Here is a 12431-nt window from a genome sequence, read left to right as displayed (position 1 = left end):
CTTCTGGACACTTGGGGCCATACTTATTTCCCCCAAAACACTTTGGTGTGGTCCCAGATAGCTGAAATAAAGACTCTCAATTGACTATAAACTATGTCTGAGTGGTCAACTCTGGTGGTTGTAACATTTGTAAATTAAGTTTTTCCTGATTACCAAACACAACTTATATGCTATCTGTAACTGTAAATTAAGTCTCCTTCCTGTTTACCAAACATAAACATAGCTGTGAATTAAAGTTAATTCTTCAATAACTTTCTACTCTGGGTCCATTATTAAGTACCACATATTGTACCCCTAAAATAGGATGCTTTGTCAAAGGCAATATCTATCCAGATAGCAAAAGTTACTGAGTGCACTACAGTTTGTCAGTAAGGCCAGCCATTTAATTTAATAAATGTATTGACATTATGCTTTGGGATTAGTCCATGATCTAAGAATGCTTTAGAAATAAGTTTTCGAATTTTACATATATGCAAAAAAATCATCCAATTAAGAGCAGTTTGAGTGCTCTGTTGCTCCTGAATGAAGTGGACATTATTACAAAAGGTACCCAACAAAAGAAGGTATTAAGGAGGCTATAGTAAACACCAGATAGGCAGCACTCACTAAAATTATCATATCCTAATAGACTATTTGCTTTAAGAGTAGTTCAAACCAGTTGTCACAGAATGCCACTGATTTACTCCAGAAATGGAAAAGGTATACCAGGAAAAATGTGGATATAATTTGTATCATTGGCTATTTAATACCACTGACCAACATCAAATGAATGTTGTAAGACTTTTACCAAGATTTATTCATCATTATTTGTTTCATTTGAATGTCTCTGTATCTTCTACGATTCACATTAAAATTTAATCACCAATGTACCGGTAATAACAAAGTGGGCATTTTGGGAGGTAAATAGACCATTGGGTGATCAAACTCAAGATATACAGAATTAATGCTAAGTGTGTGAGGTGAGCTCTGCTACATGAGGTTACAGCAAAAGCAGTGTTCATAATGGTATATAGGAAGAGACTAGATACTCACTAGATACCAAATCTGCCCACAACTTCATCTTGGAATTTTCCATTTCTCAAAATGCAATAAATAAATTATTCCTTTTTATAAATTATACAGTGTATGGTTGTTGGATTTTTAGGAAGAAAGGTGGGAGGAGGTTAGGTTGGAGAGAGGTTCTGAGGCAAGTTTTCTTTCAGGAGTTTTATTGACACCTAAGACAGATAAGTTGGCATAGTGGGATAGGAGTCCCAGTAAAAGAGGCTTCAGGCTTGTCGACAGAGTTAAATGTCTACTTTTAGTGCTTTCTAGAGGAGAGAGGAGATCCTATACCATGATACAGCAGGCTTAAGTAGTCTATTTATGTGCTATGTGTTATACGTGAGTGGGATAGAGGGTGGCCAGAGGAGGGGACAGGAGGGTCACACCAGGAGGCTTGTTAGCTCTCTCAGTAATTCATAGAGCAGAGAGTGAGACTGTCCTATGTATCCGTGTTCTAATAGGCATTTTACTATAGCATAACAAATGGATTAAGAATGCTGCTGTGTCAGATTTTGTCAAGTTTGATGCAAGCTAGAGTCATCTGAGGATATTGAAAAAACGCCATCAGATCGGGATGTAGGCAAATCTATGGAAACATTTTCTTGATTTATGATTGATGAGGGGTATTCAAGAAGGATTAGTTACCCACTAGAGAAACTCAGAGGAGTCACTGAATCCTAACAAACAGTAGATGCTTACACAATGGCAGGCGGTACATGGAAGGAGAAAGATATAAAATGAATAGAGGCAGTGTTGAGTACTGAGAGAATGAGTAGCCATTAATAGCTTCTATATGACTGCAATATGATACTACATGGTAAATAAGATTAGGGTGATAAGAACTGTCTAAATAAGGAATGGGAATATTGTAGTTATGTTCAGAGAAACAGGTCATCAAGATGGCTCATGGGTAAAAGTATTGGGGCCAAGAATGATGACCTGAGCCTGATCTTTGGTCTGACATAATGGAACAAGATAACTGACTTCTGTGAATTGTCTTTTGGCATACACACCTGTGCCATGGGCATTTATGTTCATACACAGACAACACACATAAATACACACTTTTTCCCTCCCCCCAACAATGCATAATGAAAAAATGGGAAAGAAGAGTATGCACAACCTTGGTAAGGTCATGGGTATTGTTAGGAGTTATCAGCACGGTATTAACATGAAAGAACATAAACTTACAGAAATCACAAATTCATGTAGTTATGATGTTGGTTGGGCTCCATATGGACCTAAAGAGCTGAAAAGCCCATCTAAATAACTATTTTATCCAAAGACCAATAAAGAATACTGGGTACTATGATGTCTATCCAAACTGTTTATTAAGTGACATAAAAGTCTCTGGTAGATAGGGAAATAAAGTTCAAGCAAATTTGTCCTCAAAAAGCAACCTTTTTGTTTCTAAGCATAATAATTATTCCCAATGACCTATAATTTAAGAACTAAAATTTTGTAGAAATTATGCACTTTTCATTGTAAAATGTAATCTATCTATCTTGCTTTATTTTAGTGAACAGTTAATTATCATGCCTGACCCAGAGGTTTCTCAAAATTAGGTCTTAATGTTTATAAGCCTTTTAATCTCACTACATAAAAGTCTCTCTCAAAGTCAAATATTATGGAGAGTTATGAAGCTATGAAATCTACACATATCTGCTTGAATTTATTAATTTATTGAACTCAGGTCCTCATGAGTACTAGCTACAATTCAGTCCTAAATTTATTTACTTTTAAATAGTATTCTCTAAAGATCACAATCAAACAAATACTCAAGGATTTAGAGCAAAGTAAGTAGATTAATAACAGAAAGATAAAAAATGTTTACACACACACACACACACACACACACACACACACACACACACACACACACACTAATTTATCTGAAGTTCTCAAATATGTCCTACCCCCTTCTGTCAAATTCTATACCCTAGGGTGATTTTTAACTCTTAATTTTTCTGCTTCAGTTTTTCTAGTACTCTCATATCCTGTGAACAACTATGACTTTGTGTATGTGGGGTGGTATATATGTGTGTGGTGGTGTGTACATCCATTGTGTGCAAAGAGGCCAGTGACAGTTTGTGGTGTCTTGCTGTAATAGCGTAGTGCTTCTCATCACTCCTCGACCCTTCCTGGCTAGTCTGGTTCACTCTTTTTTCTTCTTTGATTAACATGTTGTTGAATATCTGAATTCAGTCTTCAGGATTACACAGCAAGACCTCTTACCCACTGAGGTATCTTTTCAGCCCTCCAAGTACACTTGGATTGTTAAATAATACTTATTACATTCTACTGGAATATAAGCCATCTTTATTTACCAAAATTCCCATTAGTGTGGGCGCTTTCCCTGTACATCTACTGAAAATTATTAGGAGGAAGACTGAATGATGATGTCATTAAATTATTAAGAGACAAAAAGGAAAATACAAGTGTCATCTATACAGCATTTTTCTCTGGATGACACCACAGCTTTAATGGAAAATCGTTCAATAGGATTTCACTTTAAGCATAGTAGAATAACAAAACCTATTCATAGTTTCTTTCTTTCCTTTGTTTTGTTTTTATTTTTGTTTCTTTTGAGACAGTTTTTTTTCCCATGTACCCTTGGCTGTCCTGGAACATACTCTCTAGACAAGGGTGGCCTGGAGCTCTCACAGAAATTCACCCGATTCTGCTTCTTGAATGTTGGGATTAAAAGTGTCCACCACCCACCGCCTGGCCTTATAGTTTAATTTTTATAAAACAAACAACAAACATACAAAGCTCAGGGACTTTCTACTGAATATTGTTGTAGTCCAACTAAAAGAAAGTAGTAAAGATTTCCCATTCTTGGACCAGGGAACAATGTTCTGTAACATTTTGTATGTGTAAGTAAAAAGCTTTTCAAATTCATATTTATAAATTATTACCCAACTATCTCCAAGCCCTTTTTGAGACATGGTCATATCATGCATCACAGACTGGCATCTTACGGCCTTCTTGCTTTATCCTCAAGTGCTAGGACTATAATCATGCATGCTTTGCAGGCTTTTTTGTTTCTCAGTCTCTCTGTCTTCTGCTTTCACGAATTTATATTAGGATTATTTTCATGTAGTCTTCTTTTAAATATTTTTGTTAATGAGACTATTAAAAGGGGCAGGCCCTCACCTTAGTGTCACAGAGGCAATCATCTTAATTTGAATGCACCAAATTCCATTCAGCTTTAAAAAAATTAGATTCAAGGAGACATTTATTTATATTGATATTAAGAAAAAATTCAGATGGGGAACTTTATAAAATACATATTTTTATATAAATTTTCATCATTGCTTATTGTTATTTTTTTCATTAAAATGCCATTCTTTATCTCTGTATTCAGTTGAGGCACAATTTATATATCTTGGAAGCCTACCTGAAATCATGACTACTTACTGGCTCTTAGAATGTTCTCCTTGCTGCTGCACCTGGACTGGACCTGCAGAGAGAGCACAAACTCAGTAATTTAGGGCTTATAACATGGACAGCCAGATAAGTATGCTTAATGGGCAAGCTCCTGAGGTCTAGGAGAAAAGGTTTTCATTTATCTTGGCTATCACAAGTTAGCAAAAGTCCATTATGTTTTCCAGATATATTTAACTCATTTTCATTTATCAAAGATTGAGTTCCAGAAAAATATTTCAGGTACAATATTATAAACAATGGACAAAGATAAGACCCAAACCAATTTTGTGAATTTGAGATCAGCCCAGGTGGCCCTCCATATCTGTGGGTTTCATAGCTGCAGATTCAACACACTGTGGATTAGAAAAGAAGAGGAAAAGAAAAAAGGAGGAAGAGAGGAAGAAAACCAATAACATAAAACACCAGCACTACCGCCTGTATCTGTTCTGTACATGTGACCTTTAGTCCCTTGTTTTTATTCCTTATGGAATACAATATAACAATTATTTACATAGCATTCATATTGTATTAAATTATAAAGTAGAGATGAGGGTTGCAGATGTGGTTCAATGGCAGAGCACTTGCCTACTAAACTAGAAACTATGATATAAAGTATATGAGTGGATTTACTTAGGTTGTAAGTAATGTAGGCCAATGTATTTACATGAGACTTGAATATTTGTGATTTGGGTACCTAAAGAGGACTTGCAATGAAATGAAGTTGGTATGGATATTGAAGGATGGTAATATAATGGAATAAATTCAACACTACATATTCAGTTATGAATATTTATCTATAATCTTAAGGTATTCTGCATATGTCTTGACTAGAATAATAATGAAATCTAAGTAAAGTTAAAATCAAATATTTTATTGTAGTGATTTTTACTATGTGTTAATAAGGGGCATAGAAAAATTCTTATTTGTAACATTTACCTTTGTCATTACTTTTGTAATAACTGTTATTATAACAATAATATTAGCTATGAAAGGTGTTTCTATTGGAAATGAGTTAAATTTAACTCCTCTATTAACCATTTTTAGGTGTATATATAGTTTGTCAATTAGGAGGCCTTCATGCTCTGATTGAAAAATTTAGAGTGGAACATTTCTTTTGAAGTTTACCAAATGGCTATATTCAATGGCCATGCTGAACGGTACCTGTTATAATTTTATATAAAACTTTATTCAGGGTCCACACCTCTTCCTCCCACTCCACAGCAGCTTGCCCCAGATGGATATATAGACAACAAAGAACTTTCTATAGCTTAACACAGTTTAATAATACATGAAAAAGTGTATGAAAGGAATGTTATAACTTAGGGTAGGTTATGGCTGTCCTTCCCTGAAAAAAAAACAAAAACAAACAAACAAACAACCTGCTAATGAATGCCATGAGCAGACAAGGAAAAACAAAAACCAAAGCAAATAAGTTAAAACACACACACACACACACACACACACACACACACACACACACACACACACACACAGAAAAACAAACAAGCAATTACAAATATAAGCTATTCTCTTTTGGCCCACATTGTTTTAGGAGTTTTAGGTATATAGAACAATGACACTCATCCAGAACGAGGAAACTGTTGTTATGTTTTACTTATAAGTCTTATTATAGAACACTTGTGGACCCAATGAGAAAGAAATTAGTGACTTAAAGAAAATAAGATACAGAAGAAAACATGATAAACAAAAGAAAAAGCAGAGAGAAACTGAAGAAGTAAATATGGAGGTTTAAAAAAAAAGGAAGCATGGGCTTACTGAAGAGGGACAGTATATAAATGGAGAATGCTCTACTATTTTGTCTGGAAAAGTCATATCAAAAAGGTAAGTGTAACTAATGAACTTTCTGTAAAATAAATAAGCAATTTGCATACCATGAAATGAAAACAAGTGTATCTCTACCTCTACAATCTTAACGGGGAAAGAAACACACACTAACAGAAATTAATAGACAAGCTTAATAGAGAAACTACATTTGAAAAAGTGACTCAAAGAACACAAGAGAATGCTAAAAGCATGGGAAGAAAATCTGGGAGAAAGAGGGAAAAGGAAGGGGGAAATGTTGAAAGACAAAAACAGCTCATAGAAGTCAAATGGAAGACAAGAAAGTCTTCAACAAGATGTGAGACAAGATGTGAAGGAGCCAAGCCCATCGCGCACAGCCATGTTTGCGAGTGGAAAGCAGCTCCTTCGGTCAGTAATAGTTACTCTTAAGTCGTAGCCTCTACTCCTCCAGAGTTCATCTTTAAGCCCTTCCAATCTAGAGTGGAGCTAGTGTATGGACAGAAACAAGAAATTTACAATGAACAGTGCAGTTCAGATGAGTAGTTCAAATCGTCTCACAAAATGTTCTAACAAATTTACATAATATCTATTATATACATTTAATAATGCATATAATGGAAATGTTAGTAAAGAACTCCCTGGTATTTTGTAATCAAAACAAAGCAAATGAAAACATCCCTCCTGCTTCTCTAAGAGGCTTAAAGATTAATACCCACCCTCACAATTGTTCATAATACAGAAAGAGCAATCCACAGGGTTTTTTTTTTTTTTAAATAGCTCAGTTTGGAATCACATATTTCAAACAGCTTTAGAGGAGAGATTCGGAGAATTAAAACAATTCAGTTCTCTGAAACAGGAGCCTTTATCAAAGTGTGCAAATTGCCAAAAGTATTGCAAATACTATTTCCCATTTATGCTACATTGGCTGTTGAACCAGATTTGAGAGAAATTATTTTTAAAACCAGTGATTATAAGACTTCCTTTACTTAGAGCTTTTAAATCTGTGTATCTAAAAAAAGCCGAGATAAGTAATTTTTAAAACTTTATATGTATGGATGTACATATCATATTTATAGTATGCATTTATTTTTTATAAAATCTAAATATAAAGGTTTTTACATAGCATAATATCATGGAATTTACTTTTAAAGGATAAGTTAAGAGTATCAAGTTTTATTTTATTTTATTTTGTTACTTGTTTTAAGCAGTGAGAAAAAGGAAACATAAAAAATTAAATAATCTGAGATTATGGGATTACATTAAATTTCTAAGGTAATAAAACGAAAGATATACTATTAGAATCACCATTACTTTATTCTGTTGTGCCATGTTATTTACTGCAATTAATAACTGACTGATTTTATAGCACAAATGATTCTCCTTCCCACAGGAATCAGAATGAAAACAACGCACTAACTGCATTTCATTGGAGTAAATGGAGGAAATAAAAAAAGAAATGAGACCACTGAAAACACAGGTATTCACTTACTAATCAAGATCACTCGAGACATCAAATAATTTATTTAGACATGTGTTTACAGCAAAACAGGATTTTTGCTTAAGATCACATAGCTTATTAAGAAATCTTAAGATATGACACAGAAACAAAGGAAGGACAACACACAATAAATGGTAAGGAGCAAAAATAAAAACGTCTTTTAAAAAGCTGAGAAAAGTTAAACAAGCAGCCACAATCTTTAGAGACAGATAAATTACTTACCTTAAGCTTAGGTCATAACAAGAATAGGACAGTGTTTAAAGTCATCTCTTCATTAGAGGACGTACAATTGAAAGCCATGGGGTATAATAACGTGAATTGCTACACAGAAATGAAGATTCTTCCAGCCCAACATGAAAAGCTAACTCTTTTGGGAGAAAATTTTAACTTACGTTTAATGTAACATGAACAACTGAAGGTGTAAATGTCAAAACATATCAATACATACAAATCTCACACCAGAAAGGAAGAAACAGACAGCTCAATCACTACAGACACAGAAGTTAAGTATGATTATAATTTGTGATATATAAGGGAAGGCACATCACTCTAATGATGAAAGATGCATGCATAATGTATAACCATTCACTTATGTCCCAGATCCCAGCCCACTCATACATACAAAAAAAAATTCCACTAACAATACAGGGAAAGAATGTAGTGCCAAGCTGTTATGAAAAAAGCAGGACACACGGAAGCACAGCAGTGGTCATGTGATTTGAGAGGTGTTCTTCCCTTAAACCATCCCATCACCATGCTCATTTTAAAGAAGCCAGGAAAAGATTCCCTTTCAATGCTGCAATAGCTACGAGCCCCCAGCTTGAAGCTAGAGTGTGGAATTTTGATCACCGTTCCCTGTGATGTCAGGGCTTTCCAATGGAAGCCAGATGTGTACAATTAGTTAGTATAAATAAATGCAAGTAACAGGCATCTCTTTCCGTCTGTATTTTGCAGGAGGGAGGACTAAAACAAATCAAGCCAAGCCCATGCTAAGGATATATTCATAACAAATATTATGTATGGGATACATAATAAGGATCATATTTGATTGTAGGTCAACATTAATCCAATCTTATAAAACTACTTCTATTTTGCTATTCGCTGGGCTCATTCATGTTTTTCTCCTAGAAATGCTAGAATACATGGCTCAAATGGAAAAAATTCTGAGCAGTCGGTCCAGTGGGTTCAAGATGAAGAAGAAAATAAATCATTTTCCCTGATGAACATCAAGAAATTATTTAAAATTTTAGTATGATCTGTTAATTATATAATCTGAGAAGTTATCCGGTTTGGGAAGATACAACTTAATTTTTGAAATATTGCTTGAAAACAAAAAAGCTTATTTATTTAGAAACTAAATTTCTTGTAAATTTAATTATCAATATATATTATTTAAAAATTGGCTGTTCTTGTTACTAGTAGGGTCAAATCAATTCATAAGAAAAAAAACCAATTCCCCCTTTGCTTTTCTATTATTAATGTCATTACTTAACTTCATCTGGTTTCTTCCTTTTGTATGACATCTGAATTTAGTTAGCAGTTTTGGGACTGTTCAAAGATCATATAGCTGTACCATACTTTTCGTTTTATTTTTAACAGGCCAGAACAGCTTGACCTTTCCTGTACATGGCTTCAGCATTTTAGGTGGTGGGTTCTCCCATAACCTTAGTTTTCCTATAGGATATAGGTTTTTGTAGGGTTCAAAGGAAATAAAGAATATTTCACTCATTTTAAGCTTTAAAGAAGGAAATGATGTCAATAGTTTTAATGGCAGTAGACTCACTGGCAGTGTGACATGCTAGATGACTATACACCTTTTTTCTATTAGTTTCCTCACTAGCTTAAAATGGAAGCAAGTTTTTACTGTTGACCCCTTCTTTCAAAGGGGAAAACAGGGCAAAACAAGTAAACCTTCCAACAAATGATACTGTTTTAAGATTTTCCATAGGCACTGGCCAGGACTTTTCGGAAGGGCCAAATCCACATGGCCACATGTAAGAATGGAGGCTCTGTATTCAGACCTTTAATAGTTTGCACTAGTTCTAGGTAATGCTTTTTTACTTTGATCAAGCTTTTGGTTCAAACTCACTTTATCCTTTAAGATTCAGATTAGACTACATCAGCTATGAAAAATATTTTCTAAACTCTTTAATCACAGATAATATTTTCTTCTTTAAATTGTTAATAATGCTAAGATACAATTTATGTACCAGCAATTACCAAATTCAGTAATTTAAAATATAGTTGATGATTTTTAATAAATTTATATGATTGTACTTTCTTTACCATAATCTAGACTTAGGTTTTCCTAAAGTCTTGAAGTATCTTCTGAATCTTTATCATAGGACTTAACATAGTTCCTCATGTTCAAATTATTGATAGTATAATCAAAGAGATTAAACTCTTGGAGGGCCAGGATCATGACTAATTTTTAAAAATATTTTCCATAATGTTAAATTCAGAGTTTTATGTATAAAGTTCATAGTAATTATTGTTCTTCTCAAACTCAGCAGACCAGTATTTTATGTTTAAGCAATGTTTAATCAATCATCGTCATATCTGAAGTAGGTAAAACTATTGAAAAGATACTTTCACCTTTTTGGCCAGACAGAATTATTAGCTATGACATAAAAAGAGTAGATTCTGGGTACCCTGCAAGGTGGTCTGAAGAATTTAGAAAGCTCATTACTATTGAGGTTAATCAAATAATGACAAGTATCAACAGAACAATAAAAGATCTCTATATTGGGGTGTCAGAGTAAGGTAGATTTCTTAGTTTCTAACAGAGTAGGATGTTCTAGTATGTCAAATGTTCAAGTCACTAGAAGAACACAAATGATATTTCTGACATATTATGGTCATTTCACATTCTGATTATTAAACTCATGAGTAATATCTCTTTGAAAGTATGAACTTCTCTGAGGAGCATTTATTCATAAAATTAATCTTTAAGAGTAAAAGGAAATAAGTCTCATTTGCAAAATGACTTAGATTGTGTGCTTTCTTAGCTTATCCAGAAACAAAAGGAAAGTTTAGGTTGAAATAGCATTAAGTTAACAATTTTATATTAGAGTCTAAGTCCTGTTTCTTTCTCAGTTCTTACATAAACATGTAGTATTGATAAAAAAATGTTTTTTCTCCATGGTTGTATTCACTTATTACTTTATTGGAATAAATCAGGACACACGGATTTGGATTAATAAAGCCTAATGATTATTAGCATTTAACTAGATTTATGGAACTACAACATATATTCAACTGAAGAACACAAAGGGTTTTGGTTTATTTAGCACATGGGAGGCAGCAGAATAAAGAGAAACAGTAATTAAAGTTTAGTGATGTCCTTTTCCTAGCTCTTTGACATTGGATGTAATTTTTATCATATGGAGCTTTTCATTTCCTTATACACAAAATAAGGAAAATTAACGAGAGTAAAGAATCTAAACCTGAAAAGAAAATTTAAAAAGGCAGTAAAAATCGGTTACTCTGCCGATACAGATTACATATTGGCTGTATGTAGCTGGAATCTGAAGCATTAGAATGAAAAAGTCTAACAAGTCATGTCATGATGCAAGTGACAAAAGAGCATGCTAGTTTTCGAATTAAAGCTCATAAAAAGGTTCAATGAAAGTTTGAGATTAGTTGTGTAAAGATTAACCTAGTTTACTATTGGATGACTTTAGTAAATTCTCTATAGATCTTAAGTTCTTTATCTATAAAATTAATTAAGATACTTCTGGGGATTTTCAGTGAAGTCAATGTAATTCTTAAAGAACTCTAAAATAACTTAAGTGAGTAACCAAATAGTTATTGTTTCCTTCCATTCTGAGCTCAGGTAATAAACCATACGTTGTGGTATCTCAAAATATCATTTATGGTATCACCAAGCCTGGCTCTACATTTTTTTTATTTACTGAATTTAAAAAGGCATTATTATATCATATTTGCTTAAGATGTTTTACGATTTCCATTTATTGGGTCTTCTTTGCTATTTTAAATACTTTTTTTCTGCAATGATCTTCGTATACTTTAACAAAAGCATTAAGAGAAATCAGTTAAGAAGGAAAGCAAAAAAACCAATGCTAGAATAACTTTTAAACCTTTTATTTGTAGGAGTTTGTGGCTGTAAGAAACTTTTCCGATTTTCATTGTCTTTAAAGATTCTTCAAAAATATTTATGTGTATATGTATATTTACAGATGTGTATAGTCAATGTGTGCTGTGCGCACACGAGGTGTTGAATACCCTACAGTGCAATTACAGTTGGCTCTGAGCCATCAGAAGGAGGGAGGAGCTGCACACCACATCCAGAACCTCTTGATGAGCACCAAGTGCTCCTAACCTCTGAGCTAACTTTCCAGTCCCCATTCTTTATCAGATACTATATAAAAGGAATACTTAAAAAATGGATGTACACACACACACACACACACACACGAACGCACAATTAGTCACTGAACTAACCAGTTGCCCTTTTAACATTTCTAACAAGAAACTAAAAAGAAAATGGTTAACCTAAGAAGTTAACAACAACAAAAAAATCCAAAAAACCAAAAAAACGAAAACCAAAATCACCCTCAAAACTAAAAAAAAAAAAAAAAAAAAAAATCTACATTTTTTCCCTCCTAGTTTAATTGATGAATTAAATGGTATGCTC

General features: G+C 33.5%; 1 protein-coding gene across 1 annotated transcript in view; it reads right to left on the bottom strand.

Moving 5' to 3' along the window:
* Positions 1-12431, bottom strand: part of Gphn (gephyrin) — a 289114-nt gene that overhangs the window by 134341 nt on the left and 142342 nt on the right. Inside the window, exons 9-10 of the mRNA XM_032907990.1 lie at positions 6700-6762; positions 4465-4507 (exon numbers count right to left, since the gene is read on the bottom strand). Of these exons, the coding sequence (XP_032763881.1) occupies positions 4465-4507; positions 6700-6762 (106 nt within the window). The remainder of the gene's footprint in view (positions 1-4464; positions 4508-6699; positions 6763-12431) is intronic.

This window comes from Rattus rattus, chromosome 7 (assembly GCF_011064425.1).
Source record: "Rattus rattus isolate New Zealand chromosome 7, Rrattus_CSIRO_v1, whole genome shotgun sequence".
Lineage (NCBI taxonomy): Eukaryota > Metazoa > Chordata > Mammalia > Rodentia > Muridae > Rattus > Rattus rattus.
The sequence above is the reverse complement of the archived record's forward strand: the minus strand, read 5'-3'. Positions and strand labels throughout refer to the sequence as shown.